This window comes from Suricata suricatta, chromosome 14, assembly GCF_006229205.1.
Source record: "Suricata suricatta isolate VVHF042 chromosome 14, meerkat_22Aug2017_6uvM2_HiC, whole genome shotgun sequence".
NCBI classification, from domain to species: Eukaryota; Metazoa; Chordata; class Mammalia; order Carnivora; family Herpestidae; genus Suricata; species Suricata suricatta.
The window spans coordinates 4,196,753-4,215,613 of NC_043713.1; the positions used below are offsets into that span (position 1 = coordinate 4,196,753).

Consider the following 18,861-nt stretch of genomic DNA (forward strand, 5'->3'; position numbering starts at 1 on the left):
CGCGGCGCGGGCCGCCCCGCTCTGGGCGCGGGGCCGGGGCTCCGGGACTGTCCCAGGCCCAGCTAGCCGAGACGCGCGCTCCGCCCGGCTCGGCTGCTGTGTGCACGGCCTGAGGCCCACCGCGCTCCGAAATGGCCGAGCAGTCGGACCAGCCGGTCAAGTACTACACCCTGGAAGAGATCCAGAAGCACAACCACAGCAAGAGCACCTGGTTGATCCTGCACCACAAGGTGTACGATTTGACCAAGTTTTTGGAGGAGGTGAGTTGGTGAGGCGTGACGCCGCCTGGGGTTTGGGGTTTCCGTGCGGCGACCTGTCTGTCGTTGACGCGCGCGGCAGTGTGGAGAGTGCTCGCCTTTGCATGTGCACCGGCTCTGCACACCTGAGCGTTCCCCGAGTCTGCACATCTGCGTGTGCGTACCTGTGCGTTCCGCACCTGGGAGCGCCCTCTGAATCTGGACACCTGCGCCGACGCACCCAGCCCCGCACACCTGGGAGCGCGCCCCCGGCGTCTGCACCCCTGTGCGTGCACCCTCGGGGGCGTTCCGGGGCGCGTCGGCCCGGTCGCTGCCGGGCGAGCAGTTGTGGCAGCCCGCGGCGTGCCCACTCCGGGCAGAAACCGCCTCCCGCGGGGGTGCGGAGGAGAGCACCACTTAGCCCTGAGCGGGAAGCGAAATCGGCTGGAGCGGTTTCCTAGGCGAGGGCGCCGCCGCGGAAGGGTTTTGAAGGAGCCCCCTATGAGTTGGCATAAACGGGGTCTCCGTGAGAGACCGGGAGTGGATTCCCAGTAGAGGCCGGTTGGATGCCACCCATCCTGAGGACGGTGGGATCCCACAAGAGGACCCTAGGGCAGAGGTCGGGGTGTGGACCGCACCGCTGTCCCCGGCGCCCCTAGGCCCACGCCCACCATCCGTGCCCACCCTGTGCCCCAGGAAGGAGCGCCGTGATTGTTAACCGCATCCAATGACGACTTTACAGCGAGATAGTGCTGGGCTCTTGGAACTAGGAAGTCAACTCCACGGCCTGCGGGGCTTTGATGAAGGAAGGAAGAATAGCGTGGTGACGACTGCCAGTGGGGTTTGAGCCTTAGCTTTGGAAGTTGTAAAATAACTTTGCCTAACGTGGAGGAAAACATTCCTTTGGTAAGATTCTTTGCATCAGGTTCTAAGTTTTGCAGCGATTTCTAAGACGCTTTTCTTTGCCACCTCAGGATTTGTTTTTATCACTGTGCGCGAGTTTGGATCATAAATCTGAATGCAACACTTCCCTTCCTTTGTCTCCCCCCGCCCGACAAAGGAGAATGTTTAGCGCTGGGCATTTTTACGTAGTTGGAGGTCTTGGAAAATGAAAATAGAGGCCTGGTCTTAGCTGGATCACAATTTACATCAGAGGGCTTTTGCAGAAAAAAGGTTTTTTTAAAGTTTTTAAAAGAGTTGAAGGCGATATTTATTAATAAGATATTTTACTCCTAAGGCGTCATTTGGTGCCGTGCCAGAAGATGAGATAGTGCCCCGATTTAGGAGTGATTTATAGTGGGGAGGCAGATCTTGTCCGTCCCTTCCACCCAGCCCCAGGCATGTAAGCTGCAGCGTAACCTCAGGGCTAGTTGATGCCACAGGTCTGCTTGGAACCGTTCCTTGTTCCCCTCCCTTGGTATGTGTGTGATTCGAGAATTTTAAGATTCACCGTGGGCTTTGTTTCTGTCGGTAAAAAAAAAAAAAAAAAAAAGAACAGCATTTAGGAAAGCGTAATAAGATATTTTTGGAAGTATTTTTTCTTTTTACTATTTTGGGGGGTTCTGACCTGTACCTTGTGTCTGCACGTGGCTTCTCTGGCCTGCCCTGGCCCCTCCCCCTTTGTCCACAGTTGTGACACCCAAAGTGACTACAGATATTGTTGCCAAATGCCCCCAAATCCGTCCTGTTGAGAATCGCTGTCATTTTGTATTCTGCATAACTTTAAGGGTGAATTTCTCAGAAGGAGAAATTCTCTGATGAGGCAGGAAAGAGGACCTTGCACAGAATTTTCTAAGTAAAACTAAGAGAGGCGATCACGCTGTTGGGTGGGTAAATTAGCCGATGGCCAATTCCTTTATTTCTGTTTTCAGTACTCTCTCTGAAAGTAGCTGGAGAACGTCTGTTTATCACTAATGTTGGATAACTGACACAGTGAGATAAGTAAACACTGTAGTGCAGTAAATACAAACAAGTTTATAGCAGTTCCTGTTTCCTTTTCTCAATCGGTAGCTGGTAAAATGCTCCCCGGAGTAGCCTGTGACGTGAGTTTGGAGCACCACTGCTCTGCCTTTTAATCAATCAGTTCAGTATCTTCTGGACTTCTGTAGGCGCGTCTCCCTCAGAAGACTACGGCCTGAGAGGAAGAGATGACATTTTGTTTCCAGAAGCTTCCATTGGCAGAAGCAGGAATAGCACAGGAAACAGTGCTAAGCTGAGGTCAGCTGAGTCTAGTTCAGCAAGAAGTGGACCCTGGGGGCATGGGCTCTGCAAACACTGTGAAGGCCACAGTGGCAGCGTGGAAAGGACAAGACACGTCCACAGAGGGGGCGTGGATTAAGTAGCCCAGGAGGGTGGCTGACATTTTGAAGTTGGACCCACTGGCAGGATGGAGGGCCTTTCTGGGGTGATACCGCATCCAGGGCCCCCTGCCTGTTGCTTCCTACGCCTTAAACACAAATCCTCTCAGAGAGCATCTGCTGGACACTTTGCCAGGCGTAATTCTTCCTACATCCCTCCTGTTTCCATCACTTTATCAGGCCAGTGCTGTTTATGGCTTACCTGCTTTGGAACAGAAAGGGGAGACCAGGATATCTCTCTTGCTTCCTTGCCCTGCCCCCTTTCTTTCATCATGTAAAAAGCTCGAGGATTTCATGAAGTCTTTGTTTGCTAATTAAAGAATGTTCTGCTTTCCCTAATTAAGTATTAAGTATGAAAGGTATTTCATTTTTTGCTTGGAGGGGGAGGGGGCTTCCTGTCTCTGAAGGCAACTTTCCATCACTATGGCTTAGATTTCCCTGTACTGTGAGTTTACCTATCCATACGGATAACAAGACTTTTCATGGCTGAGTATTTTCTCCTTTCAGAATATCATACATTTATATGCGTCTCTCCATTCATGTGGAGAAAATGTGTAGTGTGATGGCTGGAAGGGGTACTGCTCTGCGGCCTACCCCCGGCCTCAGAGGCCTTATTTTAAGGTGAAAAGGGAGGAGGATAATAGTGTCTACTTCACAGGGTTATTTTAAGAATTAAACAGAGTAATGCTGGTTAAACACACAACGCAGTAGCAGACAGATGGGCTGTGCCCAGGGAGACGCAAGCTCCCGTACTAGTTTGGGGCAGGGCAGGCTGGTGGCTTTCCTTCCGTAGTATCCTATGTCGCTGAGTGTCAGTAGGAGATTCTATTGTGTAAATCTGGCAGGTGATGTTGAAATGAGAGAGGATTATCCAAATTCCAGTCTTCCAGTCTAGAGCACAGGTGAAGTTTCTAAGTTGTGTAACAAGCTCTATCTCCTGAAATAAGGGCTTTAAAAACTGGTTTGTTGTTCAGGAGGAGGGTAGACACCTGAGAGGGAAGCCGGGCACATTATTAATGGCAGGTTAAATAGCTGCAGGTGTTTGGTTACTGTCTGATGCTGGCCTGCAGAATTATGAATTATGTTGCCTACATAGTTTGAACTAGGTTTTTGGTTTTTCAGCCCTGAGTTCTAGTTTCTGAATTGATATTTGTGAAGTTGGGTTTTGGCATCTGATTCTATTAGTCACAGGACTAATGGTTATAGAACTTTGAGAGGCGGTTATTTGAAATGAAAATGTAGCCGGTTGCCTGGGTGGCTTCGTCGGTTACGTGCCGACTTCCGCTCAGATAATGATCCTCTGGTTCCTGAGTTTGAGCACCATGATGGGCTCTGGGCTGACAGTTCAGAGCCTGGAGCCTGCTTCTGATTCTCTCTCCTCCTCTCTCTGCCCCTCCCCCGCTCGTGCTTGTTTGTGATCTCTCTCTCTCAAAAATAAAATAAACATTAAAAAAAAATTTTTTTTTAAAGAAATGAAAACATTGGCATTTGGTCCCAGGAAAAGAAAATGGTTTGCTTTTCCTTTTCTGTGATTTGGGCAGCAGTATATATATTGTACATTCTGTTTTGAAAAGGGCTGTGGAAGGGCAAAAAGAAAGTATCTTAGCATTGGTGAAGTTCTATTAACTTGCTTTTGGTTCCAGTTAATAGATGTTCAATTTGTGAAATCCATCTCTTCCTGAAAAACATGGTAGAGAATGATGCCTTTATGTCAGGTTGCCCCCTTTTTTACGGAATCAAAATGGAGACTTGTTTCTACAGAAGGTTTTCTGGTCATCCTGGGACTCTGACGCTCCATGTCTGCATCATGGATATTCTGTAACAACATTCTGCTTCACAGAGCTGTCGGCTCCTGGCTCATTTTTGCTTTCAGAGTCTTTATGTTCTTAATAATAGCAAGTTTTGTCGTAGGGATTTACTTTTTGTTATTTTCCTTGAACGTGGCTACCTACTTTCCAGAAATCAGTGGTGCTGAGCCTAGGGGACCTCCATTCCCTGGACCCAGGAAGAGAGTGTAGGTGCTTGAAATTCTGAGAAACACAGAGGATATAGCCTCAATATGGGGTGGTCTATATTGAGGGCTAAAATCCCAAGTACCTTTGCTTTTTTCAAGAAAGTTTGATAATATTCTGAATCTGGTACTGTGGTTGATGTCTTTTTTTTTTTTTTTTTAACATTTATTTTTGAGAGACAGGGTGAACACGGGAGGGTCAGAGAGAGAGGGAGACACAGAATCCCAAGCAGGCTCCAGGCTCTGAGCTAGCTGTCAGCACAGAGCCTGACGCAGGGCTTGAACCCACGAACCATGAGATCGTGACCTGAGCCGAAGCTGGATACTCAACCGACTGAGCCACCCAGGCGCCCCGATGTCTTTGATGAATATAGAATATTCATATATTCAATAATATAAAATGGGGATGTTATTCTTTCACATACATAGTTTGGTAAATAAAACTTAGAAAATATGAAATCCGCAGGAGGAGGATGTAAAGGGATCCTTCGGGGTAAAGGTGGCTCAGGTGTCGGGGAAACAGGCGGAGAGCCTGCTTGGGGAATGTGAGCCTGGGCGCAGGGCCTCTTTTATATTTCTACATTTGTTGTTCTCTTCTATTTTTTGTGGTAACTTTCTGCTCCTTTTGAGAAGAGGTTTCAGGAGTTCCTGTGAGTTACTTTATCTTGAAACACTCAAAACAACAGAAAATCACTTGAGATTGTTAATCTTGTGTTTTATTTGCCTTTAAGGTGGATGGAAATTCCAAAGGAAGGGAGAATAATGATGCAGGCCAGTTTGGCTAAATCAAGGAGTAAATTACATTCCTTACTACTTAGTGCAGCTGTCCCCAGCAGCAGGGACCCTGGGGTATAACGGAGTCGGAACAACCCAAGTCCTGTGAGGCATTCATGGGGGAGTGTTGGATGGGGGTTAAGAAAACTGGACCTATTCTGGGGTGAGCAGGTAAATTCTCTAAAGCAGTTTCTTTACTCCTGAATGGGGACTATTCTGTCTCCTGCATCAGATTTGTGAGCATTCGAAAATGTGTGAGAAGACTTGGAAAAGTATATAGTTGGACTAGGATAAAGTTTTCTTATAAATTAAGTGTTGTAATTGTGTTTTGTTGTGTGGAAGGTCCGATATTTCTCGAGGAGGCACATCAAAGTATAATATTAAAAGCAAAAATGGTCCCAAGTACAAATAATTTACTTTAAATATGATTTATTTAGGAGTATGTCCTATGCCTGAAGGGATTCGTCTCTTTTCTGCAGCTTTTAAAAGTATGACCTCATTGCTTTTGGGGAAAAGAACACACAGTTACTGTTGGGAATTGGACAGTGTGGAGAAGAGCAAGGGAAAAGTCAGAACTGCCCAGAGCCCTGCTGCCCGAGGCGGCCCCGCGAGCGCCCTGCTGAACTGTTCCCGCTGGCTCTGCGCGCATCCGCCCTCGTGCTTGGATTTGTTTTCCGTCAGTGATAAAATACTTTGCAGGCTCTTTTGTAATCTGTCCTCTGTCGCCCTGTGTGTGGAGGGCACCATTCTATTTCAGTAAATCCAATTTTCTGGTTGCTCCCTCCTTACCTAAATGTGCTCTATGTCCTACGTAAGCGGTCCTTTCTTCCTGTACATTTTGTTGTCTGGTAAGTCTTTCTGTGGGTTGCTGGGTGAGGGGTTGCACGCTTTTCACACTTTGCCGCGTCTTCGGGGGGTGTCCCTGGTGACCACACTAGTGGCCGCAGCCAGGGTGTTCACACCAGGGCACTTTGCTTTCCCCACGGCTTCCTTTCCTTCAGTCACTGCGAAACGAGTTGATTCCCCTCCTCCTCTCCTATGTTATTTGGCTGCATATTTTTCTCAGCAGGGGTAATACACGGAAACATTTTTCTTCCCTTTAGCGTACACATCCTCTTAGAAATGCAGCCGTAGCGAGTGGCGCCTTGTTCATCCCAGCGTTCCCAGCACTAGCACATTTTGGAGTCCTGAGGCAGGTGGCCGGAGGCGGCAGCAGACTGAAGGGGGACTTCAGTGGCTCACTGTCCCCTCTGCGTCTTCATGAAGTGCACTGCTTTTCCCTGTTACCTTGGAACTTGGCATGTGTATTTATTAACTGGCTGCTTGCATCTTTTTTACTAAGTCCTCTGTGGGGACTGGGAAAGTGAGTTGAAGATGTGGGACTCCGCTCACTCAGGGCGAGTAGAATTCGGCCTCCACAGCCTGTTGGTAAGTGACCTCTGGATCGTGGCAGCTGACCTCTCATGGATGACCGCAGGAAGTCACCTCCTGGCTTGCCCGGAGCTGAGTCCGGAAGGAAGGCCCTGAGCTGGCCCTGCTGCTGGGGGGAGGGCGATGCCCAGTGGGGTTGGGGGTGGAGGGAGCGGGTGGCATTAATGGCTTTGGGCTCCATCAGGGAGCTTCTGTGCTGACTTTCTAGGGGTGGCAGCCTGCTGCTCTCCGGCACTAAAGGCCCTGGGCAGTGTTACTTTGCACCCGTTTCTCGCAGCGCGTGCTGTTGCTTATCATGAGCAGTCTGCTCACTGAGTTTTGCACGATTCTGTCAAAGGTTGGACACAAGATACACCCAGCCTGCTTTCTCCTCTTTCCTTCTGCAGAAAGTGTTACCTAAATGTCTTTCATACCCCCTCCTCTGGTAGAAATCCCAGTGGGCTAATGGTAGAAGGGGTAGCTGTGGTCGCTTACTGAGCGTTGCTTGGCATCAAGTATGAGCTAGACAGTGTGCTGACCGCTTCTTGTGCACAGAGCCCTCCTTTGCATTTGCATTTTTAGTCCTCAGAATGAGTCTCCCAGGTTTATGGAGGTATTCTCCTTTTTAATTTTTTTAAATGTTTGTTTATTTTTGAGAAAGAGAGTGCAAGCAGGGAAGGGGCAGAGAGCGAGGGAGACCGAATCTAAAGCAGGCTGCAGGCTCTGAGCTGTCAGCACAGACCCTGACTCGGGGCTGTGACCCATGAACCATGAGATCATGACCTGAGCCGAAGTCGGCCACTCAGCCGACTCAGCCACCCAGGCGCCCCTCTCCTTTCTAAAGAGAAGAGAAACGTGGCTGGGGACGTCGGTGTCTTGCTCCAGTCACACGGCCAGTGAGGACACAGCCAGGACTGCCGTCCAGGTTGCAGGCCTCCCCAGCCCACAATCTTCAGTTCCGTCCCTGACCGGGGCATGCGGCCGAAGGTGGTGGAGAGAGCCATAGAGGACAAGAGCTCTCCGTTTGGTACACGGTTGCCGTCATTTGCTTTGAGATTTCCACCCCGTGTCTGGAGACCGCTGCAGGAACCCAGGAGAAAGCAAAGGGAAATGGGAATGGGAATATTTGAACAAAAAAAGAAAACTCTTAGAAAGTCAAAGGGCATTAACGTGCCTTTCTTTTCCTCTTTTGGCGTTTTCCTGTGTTGCCTTCTAGAAGGTGAAGGAGACAGGCGGCCATTCCGGTTTTCCCAGGAGGTTTTGTGGGGGGTCTTGGTGGAGTCTTCAAGGACTCTGTCCCCAACCTGATGGTCTTATGAATCCATGTCCTTTTGTTCAAGGAGGAGATTGTTTATGTTAGGTGTGTGAAGAGGTTACAGGTTGTTGGAAAGGCCTCTAAAGCGCGTGCCCTGGGAGGGCTTGTTCTGAATGGAGATCTGATGAGGTTAGGACTCTGATAAAATCCCTGCATGGGTTCAGCTAATCCGCCCGGCCCCTTCCCGCCCCCTGGTTGATTGCGGGTCCTTGTCCTTGGATCTGGAGGTGACACCCTGCCTTGCCTTGTCCACCTGCGTCATCCTTCCACTTAATGCCTCAGCCACCGGAACCTGCGCCACCCACCCTGGGAACGTGTCCCCTTTCCTGCTGCTTCGTTTCGGCCTTCTTAGCCTGTATGTGTGCACCTGCCACACGGCTGCAGGATGGGCCAGAGGCTTCTGTGTCCTGCACCCTCAGAGCACATCCCCGTGCGGTCTCCAGGATTTCGCTGCGTCCACCAAAGTGGGGGCTGCTTTGAGTTTTCGGTTCGAGGAATGTATGTTGTTATTAAAAGATGTGATTTCTAGCAGAAAATAAAAAACTTCGTGTTGTGTCAATAGATTGTCATTTCTCTAATTCTTTTCAGTGGCTTTCTGTTGCCTTTATAATGAAGTTCTGTCTTGTGTCCTGGTTTAATAAGGTCTGCATGAACTGGCCCCCACCTCAGCTAGGAGCACTATCCCCCTGCCCTCCACCCCTCAGGCTCTGCTTCTCAGAAAAGGCGGGCTTGTTTCTGCGGTAAACCTTTGTACCACCTCCCCTACCCCTTGATCCCTACCCTCTTGAGGTCGCAGCTCAGCGTCTTTTCCCAGGACCGGGAATCTTCTGTCCTGTCATCCGGCTTTGCTTTCCTGTTAATACTTCAGTCGATATCTGCTGTTTTTCTTGTTTGGTTGTTTGCAGTTCTTGTTTGCAGACAGCAGGGCCCCTGTCCATATTATCCTGGCACATAGTAAGTGCTCAGCAAATCTTCCTTAAGTGGCTTGAGGAGGAGAGTGATGGAGGAACACAGACCTATTCTCTATATTATCTTCTTTTTTTTTTTTTCTCCTTCCATACAAATGGTACACTCTAGTTTTATTATGACGTGAGCCTTTCTTGGTCCAAAGATTTTTGCCTGGAATTCTGTCCCGGAAGCTAAACACTTGGAAACTGGTGAGTCTTTATCAGGACAGTTCAGATTCTGACATAGCCTCAGAGCGTGAAATAGGAGAATGACCTTGAGCACCACGCCCGGGGAGAAAGGAGAAGAAATGGAGAGTCAAAACCCGGGGTTTCCAGCGTAGTCCGGCCCAGAGCTGGCAACCCCACTTCAGCTCCCCACTGCTCTTCCTTCTGGGTTAATGAGCCCCCCCTCACCCCCACCCCACCAGGCTGTTCTCCTGGGCAGTGAAGCCTGCTGATACTGCTGCTGTCCTAAAACATGGTCACGCAGCCACAGCCACTGCTGACTCTGCTCCCCCTCCTGGCCCACCTTGGTTTTGCCCCCTTGCTTAGTGTCCCCCTCTGAAAGGCCTGTTAAGCCTGCTGTCCCCAGTTCGTCCTCGCTATTTTCTTTTAAACACTTTACCGATAATGTTATTTGCAACTATCTTTTCCCATTCTGTCGGTTGCCTGTTAGTTTTCTTGATTGTTTCCTTTGCAGTGCAGACACTTTTTATCTTGATGAGGTCCCAATGGTTTATTTTTGCTCTTGATTCCCTTGCCTTTGGGGATGTGTTGAGTAGGAAATTGCTGTGGTTGAGGTCAAGGAGGCTGTTTCCTGCTTTCTCCTCTGGGGTTTTGATGGTTTCCTGTCTCACATTCAGGTCCTTCATCCATTTTGAGTTTATTTTTGTGTATGGGGTAAGAAAGTGGTCTAGTTTCATTCCTCTGCATGTTGCTGTCCAGTTCTCCCAGCACCACCTGTTAAAGAGGCTGCCTTTTTTTTTTCCCCATTGGATACTCTTTCCTGCTTTGTCAATGATCAGTTGGCCATACATTTGTGGGCCAGTTCTAGGTTCTCTATTCTATTCCATTGGTCTTTGTGTGTGTTTTTGTGCCAATACCATACTGTCTTGATGATGACAGCTTTGTAAACTGGTACAGCCGCTCTGGAAAACAGTGTGGAGGTTCCTCAAAAAAAACTATCAATAGAACTCTCCTATGACCCAGCAATAGCACTGCTGGGGATCTACCCAAGGGATACAGAAGTGTTGATGCATAGGAGCACATGTACCACAGTGTTCATAGTGGCACTTTCAACGATAGTCAAATCATGGAAAGAGCATAAATGTCCATCACCTGATGAGTGGATCAAGAAGATGTGGTATATATACACAATGGAGTACTACATGGCAATGAGAAAGAATGAAATCTGGCCATTTGTTGCAAAGTGGATGGACCTCGAGGTGTCATATTAAGCGAAATAAGTCAGGCAGAGAAGGACAGATACCATATGTTTTCACTCATAGGTCTAACAAGAGAAACCTAACAGAGGACCTTGGGGAGGGGAAGGGCGATAAAGAGTTAGGGAGATGGAGGGAGGCAAATCATGAGAGCCTCTTGAATACTAAAAATGAACTGAGGGCTGAAGCAGGGGGTCGTGGGGGAAGGGGAGGAGGGTGATGGTCATGGAGGAGGGCACTTGTGGGGAGGAGCACTGGATGTTACATGGAAACCAACTTGACAATAAACTATAAAGAAAAGAAAAAGAAAAATCTCTACAGGAAAAAAAAAATAAAAATAAACCCTTTACCAGAGGCGCGCTTGGGTGGCTCAGTCAGTTAAGCATCCAACTTCGGCTCAGGTCATGGTCTTGTGGTTCGTGGGTTCGAGTCCCGCATGACAGCCCAGAGCCTGGAGCCGGCTTCAGATTCTGCGTCTCCTACTCTCTCTGCCCCTCCCCTGCTCATGCTCTGTCTTTCTCTGTCTCTCCAAAATGAATATGTTAAAAAAAATTTTTTTTTTAAAGACCCTGTTAGGTGAATGAAATGACAAGCCACTGACTGGCAGAAAATATTTTCTAATCTCATATCTGACAAGGGACTTAGATCCAGAATATATAAAAAATTCTCTAGATTCAACAATAAGGAAACAATCCAAATAGGAAATGGGCAAAAGACTTGAATAGACATTTCTTTCAAAAATATCTGTGGATAGCAAATAAACACATGAAGCGATGGCCGTCGTCATTAGTCCCTAGGGAAATGCAAGTTAAAACCACAGTGAGACGCCTCTTCAAGCCTGTTAGAAGGGCTGTGTAAAAGAGCGGTGACCCGGATGTTGGTGAGGGTGTGCAGGTATTGACTCCAGCAGGAGTTGCCTCTGAGAATGCAGAGTGGTACAGACATTCTAGAACTTACTTTTAAAAAGTTAAACACAAGGGTGCCTGGATGGCTCAGTTGGTTAAGTGTCTGAATCTTGGTTTCGGCTCAGATCATGGTCTTATGGTTTGTGAGTTCGAGCCCCGCATTGGATTCTGTGCTGACGAGGCAGAGCCTGCTTTGGAGTCTCTTTCTCCCTCTCTCTCTCTCACTCTGCCCCTCCCCTGCTCACTCTCTCTGTCTCTCTCTCAAAAATAAGTAAATAAACTTAAAAAAAAATAAAAAATTAAAAATTAAACATATACTTAACCACATGACCCAGAAATCGCACTCCTAGGCATTTGCCCTAGAGAGATGAAAACTGTGTCCACATAAAAGCCTGTGCAGGAGTCCCAGTGTCTAGAACAATGCTGGCGTGTAGAGAGGACTCAGTACTTATGAGGTGAATAATTAGTAGTTTACCACTGGGAAATACTAGAAAATTGATAGAGAATGGCCATTGGCTGGTAGCTTTATATGAAATAGCCCCAAACCAGAAACGACTCAGATGTTCTAGAGTCTACTGATGGTTAGGCTCCATGCGTGGAGAAGACTATGACAGCACTGAAGAAGGAACAGAGCAACCTGCACGGATCTCCAGGGCAGTGAGAAAAGACCATCTCAAAAGATCACATACACTGCATTTCCACTTCTGGAACATTCTCCAGATGACGTGCTTTCAGAGCGAGGAGTAGATAAGTTGTGGGGGTGACCATATGGGCAGTGGGGGAGCCCTTCGTGATGACAGAGCCGTTCTGCACCACGCTAGTGGATGTGCAGCCGAGAGCTGCAGGCCAGGACGCCGCAGCACATGGACGGACACCGGAGGGCCCACAGCAGCCCCCTGACGGTCGGTCTGCTGGACCGAGTTCTGCCAAGAAGCCTGGGTTTTGATGGTGCTCTGTAGGCCTGCACGATGCCACCCTCTGGGGAAGTCTGGGAGATGGGTTCCTGGCACCTTTCTGTACTGTTCTTACAGCGTCTTATGGACAGGTGTTTCAGTATAGTTAAAACAGAAAATACCTTCAGGGGCTCGCCGTCTCTTTCGTGAGTAAAGCCAGACTCGGCCTGATGGCTGCAGGGTCCCATGTCACTGGTGTGAAGTTCTGTCCTGCTCTTTGGTACTGCTGCCCTCTTCCTGTCACGCCCTGTGTCTGGTGTACCTCTGCCCCTGTTTTTCTGTGAACATGCTGTGACCGCGCTTGCCTCAAGTACCTGGCCCTGGAATTTATTCCCTCTAATACCGGCGGAGCTGTCCTGTTCACTTTCTCCATAAGGCTTGTCTTGACCTGCCCCCCGTTTAAAAGTGGAAAGTCTCCCTCCACTCCTAGCGCTGAGTCACCTTCTAACAAGCTGTATAATCCCCTTACTGTGCTTCGTGCGTATCTGCCTCTCTCTGCTGGAATGTGTGCTCCGTGAGCGCAGTAGCGGACGGTTTCCCAGCAGCCAGAACAAGGCTGACACCTACAAGGGACTCAACAAGTACTTTTTGAATGAATCATCGAAAGTTTGTAAGTGTAAACTGTAAGAACACTGAGGCGGGACGGCCCGGGGGCTTGAACACTTTGCTGGCAGCTCCTTTTACTTCTGTCTTGCCCTCAGATACAGGTTTGAGCCATATTTATTCTTAGCAGGAGCTACGAAAGGAAGAAACAGGCCAAAGATTTGAGGGAGAGAATGAGAACTAACTGGTGTCTCCTTCGTCCCTCCTTTCCTTCCCCCCATTCTTGATGCAGGCTGTCCTGTCCTCTCGTCATTGGGCTCTTCTAACCCAATGTGGATCACAGACCTCAGATCACAGCCCGCCTGCCCCTGGGCCATCATGTTTGGTGGCCGTGCATATTCTCCTGAGGGGCATCGGGCTGAGATGGGGTGTGAGGCAAGTGGTGTTCCGTTCCAGCTCCTCTCCTGGCCTCCGTGTCCCCTGCTCAGTGTCCTGTCCCTTCCCTCTACCCCGAGGTCCTTACCTCAGAATCAGGGACTTAGGTTCCCTTCAGAGATCAGAGGATTAGCTCTGTCTGTAGTGAACACACTTCTTTATTGTACTGCCGAGAGAAGTTTAGTAATGGTAGAACTAGAAGTGTTGGCCAAGGGTGTTCTCTTTTCTCAAGGAGAGGGGCTCTTACCAGCATTCTGTGGGGTAATCCCAAGGTCGCAGCCGCACCACCTATCTGTCCTCATCCCCATGACCTTTAAGATTGCTTTCATGTAAGCAATGTTCATTGCCCTTGCAACATGTTTCTGTTAACTCTTGTCATCTGGTTCCGTGGCTTTGGACAATGAGGCTTAGTATAGCTATGATTTAATCCACAGAGATCTCTTGAAGATGAACGGCTGAGTAGAAGGAACTGGGGGGTCTTCTGGGTTTGGTGCTGGACTTGGCCTTCAGCAGTTTACAGGGGCCGTGCTAGGTCCTGGACAAGGCTCTCTGTCGACATCAGGTTGGGGGTTTTGGGGAAAGGGAGCTAAATCGACATTACTGGAACACCTGTTATGTGCCAGGCATTCTTCTCCTTGTATTGTTTGTTTTCATATTTATGATGTGGAAATGGAAGCTCAGAAAGATCTAGCACCTTTCTGGGTCACATCACTAAGATGTGACAGAGCTCAACCCTGTGCGAGTTACACAATCCCACTGGAACACAGAAGCTGTGAGAGCGGGGGTACAAATCACAACTTGTAGGATTCTGGCCATGACACGGGGACCTGAGGAGGGGGAGAAGGTGGATTTGGAGCCCGCAGAGGCGGTCAGGGAGATGTCACAAAGGTTAAGGGGCTCGCAGGGACTAGTGAGGGGTCTCCTTTTGCATTTCGATAAGTGATCCGGTAAGGGATTATTTATAAAGTCGATGGGAGGTGATATGTGCTTAATTCTTCTAACTGCCTCTCCCAATCCAATAACAAAAAGAAGTGAAAAGACGGTCAAACGGGGCATCATTATATAGATGACATCAGGTTATTTTAGGGCCTGCAGCTCTTCCAGGACGCCTTTGTGTTTCCTGTGGGACAGCGGCTGAACCTTCTGGCTGTGGTTCTGGCATCCCTCCTCCTTAGTGCCCTGGTTGGCCTCCAGCTCCCAGGAGCGGATCCCGCCGCATGCTGTGCCATGGCTCCGTAGCAGGTGCTTACTGGGCTGAGCTCCTGTTGGTCCAGTGTCTGTCTGCTCACTAAGCTGTAGCGCCTCGAGGATGGGGGCCGTCACTTACCCCTCTTGGAAACGCCAGAGCTTGGCAGGACACTTGGCAGACGTTTGAGTAGGATGGGTCTCAGGCTGGCGGGGAGAATGCTCGGACAGGCCTGGGTTTGGGTTTCATCCCATGATCTTCGAGGGAAACAAGGTGAAATAATTTAGATGATGCTGGAGCCTCTGGTCCTTGGCCTTTGAGGATTCAGTGAGAGGGTGCACGGAGAGTCCCGAGGTGGTGCAGTGAAATGGTCCAGAAATCATAGAAAACATGATCGGCCTATCTTGGTCTTTTTTTTTTTTCCCTAAATCTTGTATAAATTGTTTATGTTCCAAACTCCTTTGAATTGTTTTCATTTTTGGCTTAAATATTGCAGATAATCTCTTTAAATAAATTTTTTTGCCTAGTCATTGTTGATGGACAATATGTTTACTTGACCTTTTCTTTGGCAGTGTTAAATGTTTGGATTGAAAGATCCTCTTTGAAACTTTAGAACTGGTGGACTTTAGGGCCACAACAGTACATTTAAGTGGAAACGTTTTTTGGCTTTTTTTTTTTTTTTTTTGGTTGATGTCCTTTGTTTTGCTTGTTTAAGCAAGCCCCCGGAGGGAATGACTTTGGCCTGACACGTGGTGGTATGTAGCACAGGTCTGCATACCCTCCTGGGTTTTTATAGGGAATAGCCTCACACCGGATAGAACCCCGTGATAGAAGGGTGTGTGTCTGTGAGTCTTAGTGGGAAGACCCAAGAAGTCGGAGCAGATGACAGAAGCTCTTGGGGTCTAGAAAAAGTGAGAGAGATTTTCCCCTAGCTTCCCCAAAATTAATGGAGAAACTTTATTTTTAAGGGTATCTTACCTAAGGTTACTTTGATCAGAAACATAAAAATGGTCATTTTATCTGCATGTTCAAAAGAGGCAGAGGGGCCAGAGGGGGGCTGAGCCACAGTCAGACACCAGTGTTCTGGCCCTGCCGCCTCCATGGTCTGTCGGGGTGATGTTGGGCTTACTTTCCCTGGGTTCCGCTGTCCGCATCTGTGAGTCTGAAGATGTTGACTCTCCGAAGGTTCTTTAGGACTCTGAACCTCTGGGATTTTAACCTTCAGTCCACTGTTTCGAGTCCAGATCTTCAGCTCAGTTTTACGCTTTCGATGCCAGGCTCCCCGATGGGGGAGGACTTTCAGGAAAGCTGAGAGAGGCGGGAGCTGTGGTGGAGTGAGGGGAAGCGGGAGGCTGGACAGGCCCAGGTGTGACGGCCCAAGGTAAGAAGACCTGTCCCAGCCCTGTCCGTACGGTGGAAGAAGAGGGCAGATTCCTCCTTCCTCTGTTGTTTGTTTTGTCCAAGCCCTCCATGGATGGATGGCCCAGCCCCACACTGGGGAAGGCAGCCTGCTCTAGAGTCCGCTGATGCTCATCTCATCCAGAAATACCCTTGCAGACACAGCCAGAAATACTGTTTACTCTGGGCGTCTCTGGACCGAGTCCGGCTGACACATGAAATGAGCCATCACGCAGCCCTACACGTTTTGCTTTACTCAGAATTCTCTCTTCACAAACCCAGGGCTGCCATGCACATTTCAGCCAGTAAGTGTTGATTGGGATTCATATTCTCGTTGAGCTTATTCATCTTTATCCACGGTTTATCCAGATTCTAACTCTTGCCTAGATTATTTTTTTAAAAGCCCCTGCCTTTCTAGACTTCTCTGTTCGGTCAACAATTAATATTGTTAACCCATTAATATTACTCTAATTGTTTACCATATATGAAGGTCATTGTCCAAACTTGGTTTTATGTTTCTAGATACTGGGAATTATGTTTATTCACATCTTTTATATGCTTTAGGACTTTGGTGCCCGGCACATGGTATTGACACAATGATGGATGTAGTGGTTAGAATTAACCTCAGAAGAACTCCAAATATCTGGGCTTCAATCAGAAATTTACTCGTCTGTCGTAGGAAGCAAGCTTTGCAGCCCAGGCCCAGTGTGCTGGCTGTGTTCTGTCAAGCCCTTGGGGCACTAGACCCCTAGTTTCCTTCCGGGCTGTCCCTAGGGGTCTGGTTCTCCTCTTCAGTTCAAAGGTAGCATTTCCATTCCAGACAGTGGGATGAAGAGAGAGGGCAAAGGGAGACCCCCTTCTAAAGAGAAGACTTCTAGAAGGTGGTTCTGACACTTCCACTTCCACTCCATCAGCCAGAATTGAATCACCTGGCATGCGTAGCTGCCAGGGAGGCTTGGAGACGTCTCTCTTCTGGGTGGCTGTCTCCCAGGTAAAAGTTCAAATGTTGTGGGAGAAAGAGAGAGAGACGGTGAGCAGCCTTGGGCCCCACACGTGCTCGTGCGGCTGAGGACACCCCTGTGCTGGGCAGGTGTGGAGGCTGTCTGGGTTGAGATGCCACAGAAACTCACCGCTGTAGAGTTTGGAGCGGGATACCTGAACCGGTCGGTGTGTGAGGATGAGCGTTCCAGCTGCGATACAGAAGGTGGGTGAGAACGGGAGAGGAGGACCAGTTCGGGGACGGGAGCCTTGACCTTGATGAGACACCATCCCTGGTTTTATTTGCAAGAAGGCAAGGTTTTCCTGTCGTGTGAACAAGACCTAACTTTTGACTACAAAGTTGTATGATGTGTTTTTCCAGAATCATTAAAATGTAGGAATTCTAGGAGTTAAGGTCAAAGACTAATAAGCAAACATGTTATGACTTTGATTTTATGTTTTCTTTTTCATTAAGATTACTGCCTTCCCAGGGGAGTGGGATGGGGGAGGGCGTGAATTAAGTAGATGGGGACCGAGCCCTGGGTGTCATCATGAACTGTCGAATCAGTGCTGTCCTCCTGAAACGAGTCGGTCACTGCATATTAACTAACTAGAATTTAAATAAAAACTAAAACCCCGTATAAATCGCACTGTGGCATGGTAAGAATATAACAGATCTTCCCAACATGATGGAGTTTAAATAGAAAGACTAACAGTAATCATTTGAAGAATATTAAGCTATTTCTAAAACGTTTCTATTGCAGGTGGTAAAAGTAGAAATTCAAATTTTAAAAATGTACTCTTGAGGAAAAAAATAGAAAAATAATTCCTTGAAAAAAAAAGATTATTGCCTTTGTAATAAGAATTTCTTACTTATTGGAAACATCTGTATTAGGAGAGGCACCGAAGTTTACCTTTTTTATCTTGCCATCTTTTATAGGTCCCTTATTTTAGTATATTTATTACTATCATTTTTTAGTGTATTACTAAATAGGAAATAGAATTTTAGGGCATTTAAAAAATCCTCTAATTATGCATCTATTCCTTTGTTTAGCATTTCTCTTTGGCCTCATTCTTAAAAGGATTTGAGGCCTCGCTTTCATTATGTTGATATAGAATTCTCGGCCCCTTAACACAGAAATAATCCAAGACTTTGCCTTCATTGACCACACTCTGTACCTGACCCTGAATATGTGTGTCCTGTTGAGCTCTGGGAAAGCACCTTGTAGTTTACTCTGATACTTTTTTTCCCCCTCCTGCATGTGGGAAATTAGACTTGTTTTCATTTGAACAAAGTTACATGTTGTATGTGGCATTGCATGTTGTATGTGGTATCTCCCGTGACTGTTATTGCTGAAGTGGAGAAGATCGAGGGGTGAGGGGACCAGGGGTAAGGAGAAGCCCTCCTAGGACTGGCCTTCACCCCTCGAATGGTGCTGCTGTGACATCAGTGGCCCATGGGAGTCTTGCCATCAGGCTTGGGTCACGTTCTTTGTTGGTAATGACCTGCGGTGGAGACCATTGAGCTCCTTCGTGTTAAATAGACCCCATGTCTTCTCAGTGAGATTAGTCAGACTTGGGTCATGAATGAAGCTTATCACCTGGTGTCGGGGGGAGGCTGTGAGTGGGGGGTTAAGCCTGATAACCCTGGTGTCCCTCCTGAGGAAGGCAGTCGCAAGAGTACTTGAGCTCCACCTGCCCTGAGTGTTTTTCAGATTCAGGCAAATTCTTACCAGCAGGATATATTTGGAAAGAGGGGTGGGTGGCATCATGGCTAGGCTGGCTCTATAGGTGAAGAGTGACAAGTTGGTCACTGGTTTTAAGTGTGTGGGTTTTCCTTCCTTTCTTTTTTTTCTTTAAGGTTTGTTTATTTATTTTGAGAGAGAAAGAATCCCAAGCAGGTGTGGAGCCTGACGCAGGGCTCGATCTCATGAATCATGAGATCATGACCTGATCCAAAATCAGGAGTTG

At 48.1% G+C, this 18,861-nt stretch overlaps 1 protein-coding gene across 2 annotated transcripts in view; it reads left to right on the plus strand.

Moving 5' to 3' along the window:
* The first annotated feature begins 11 nt into the window (after positions 1-11).
* Positions 12-18,861, plus strand: part of LOC115278148 (cytochrome b5) — a 33,865-nt gene continuing 15,015 nt past the window's right edge. Inside the window, exon 1 of one of the 2 annotated variants that reach the window (XM_029922585.1) lies at positions 12-260. In XM_029922585.1, the coding sequence (XP_029778445.1) occupies positions 132-260 (129 nt within the window). In that variant the 5' untranslated portion in view covers positions 12-131. Of the gene's footprint in view, positions 261-6,702; positions 6,807-18,861 lie in introns of those variants that run through there. The other variant, XM_029922586.1, reaches the window with a different exon arrangement.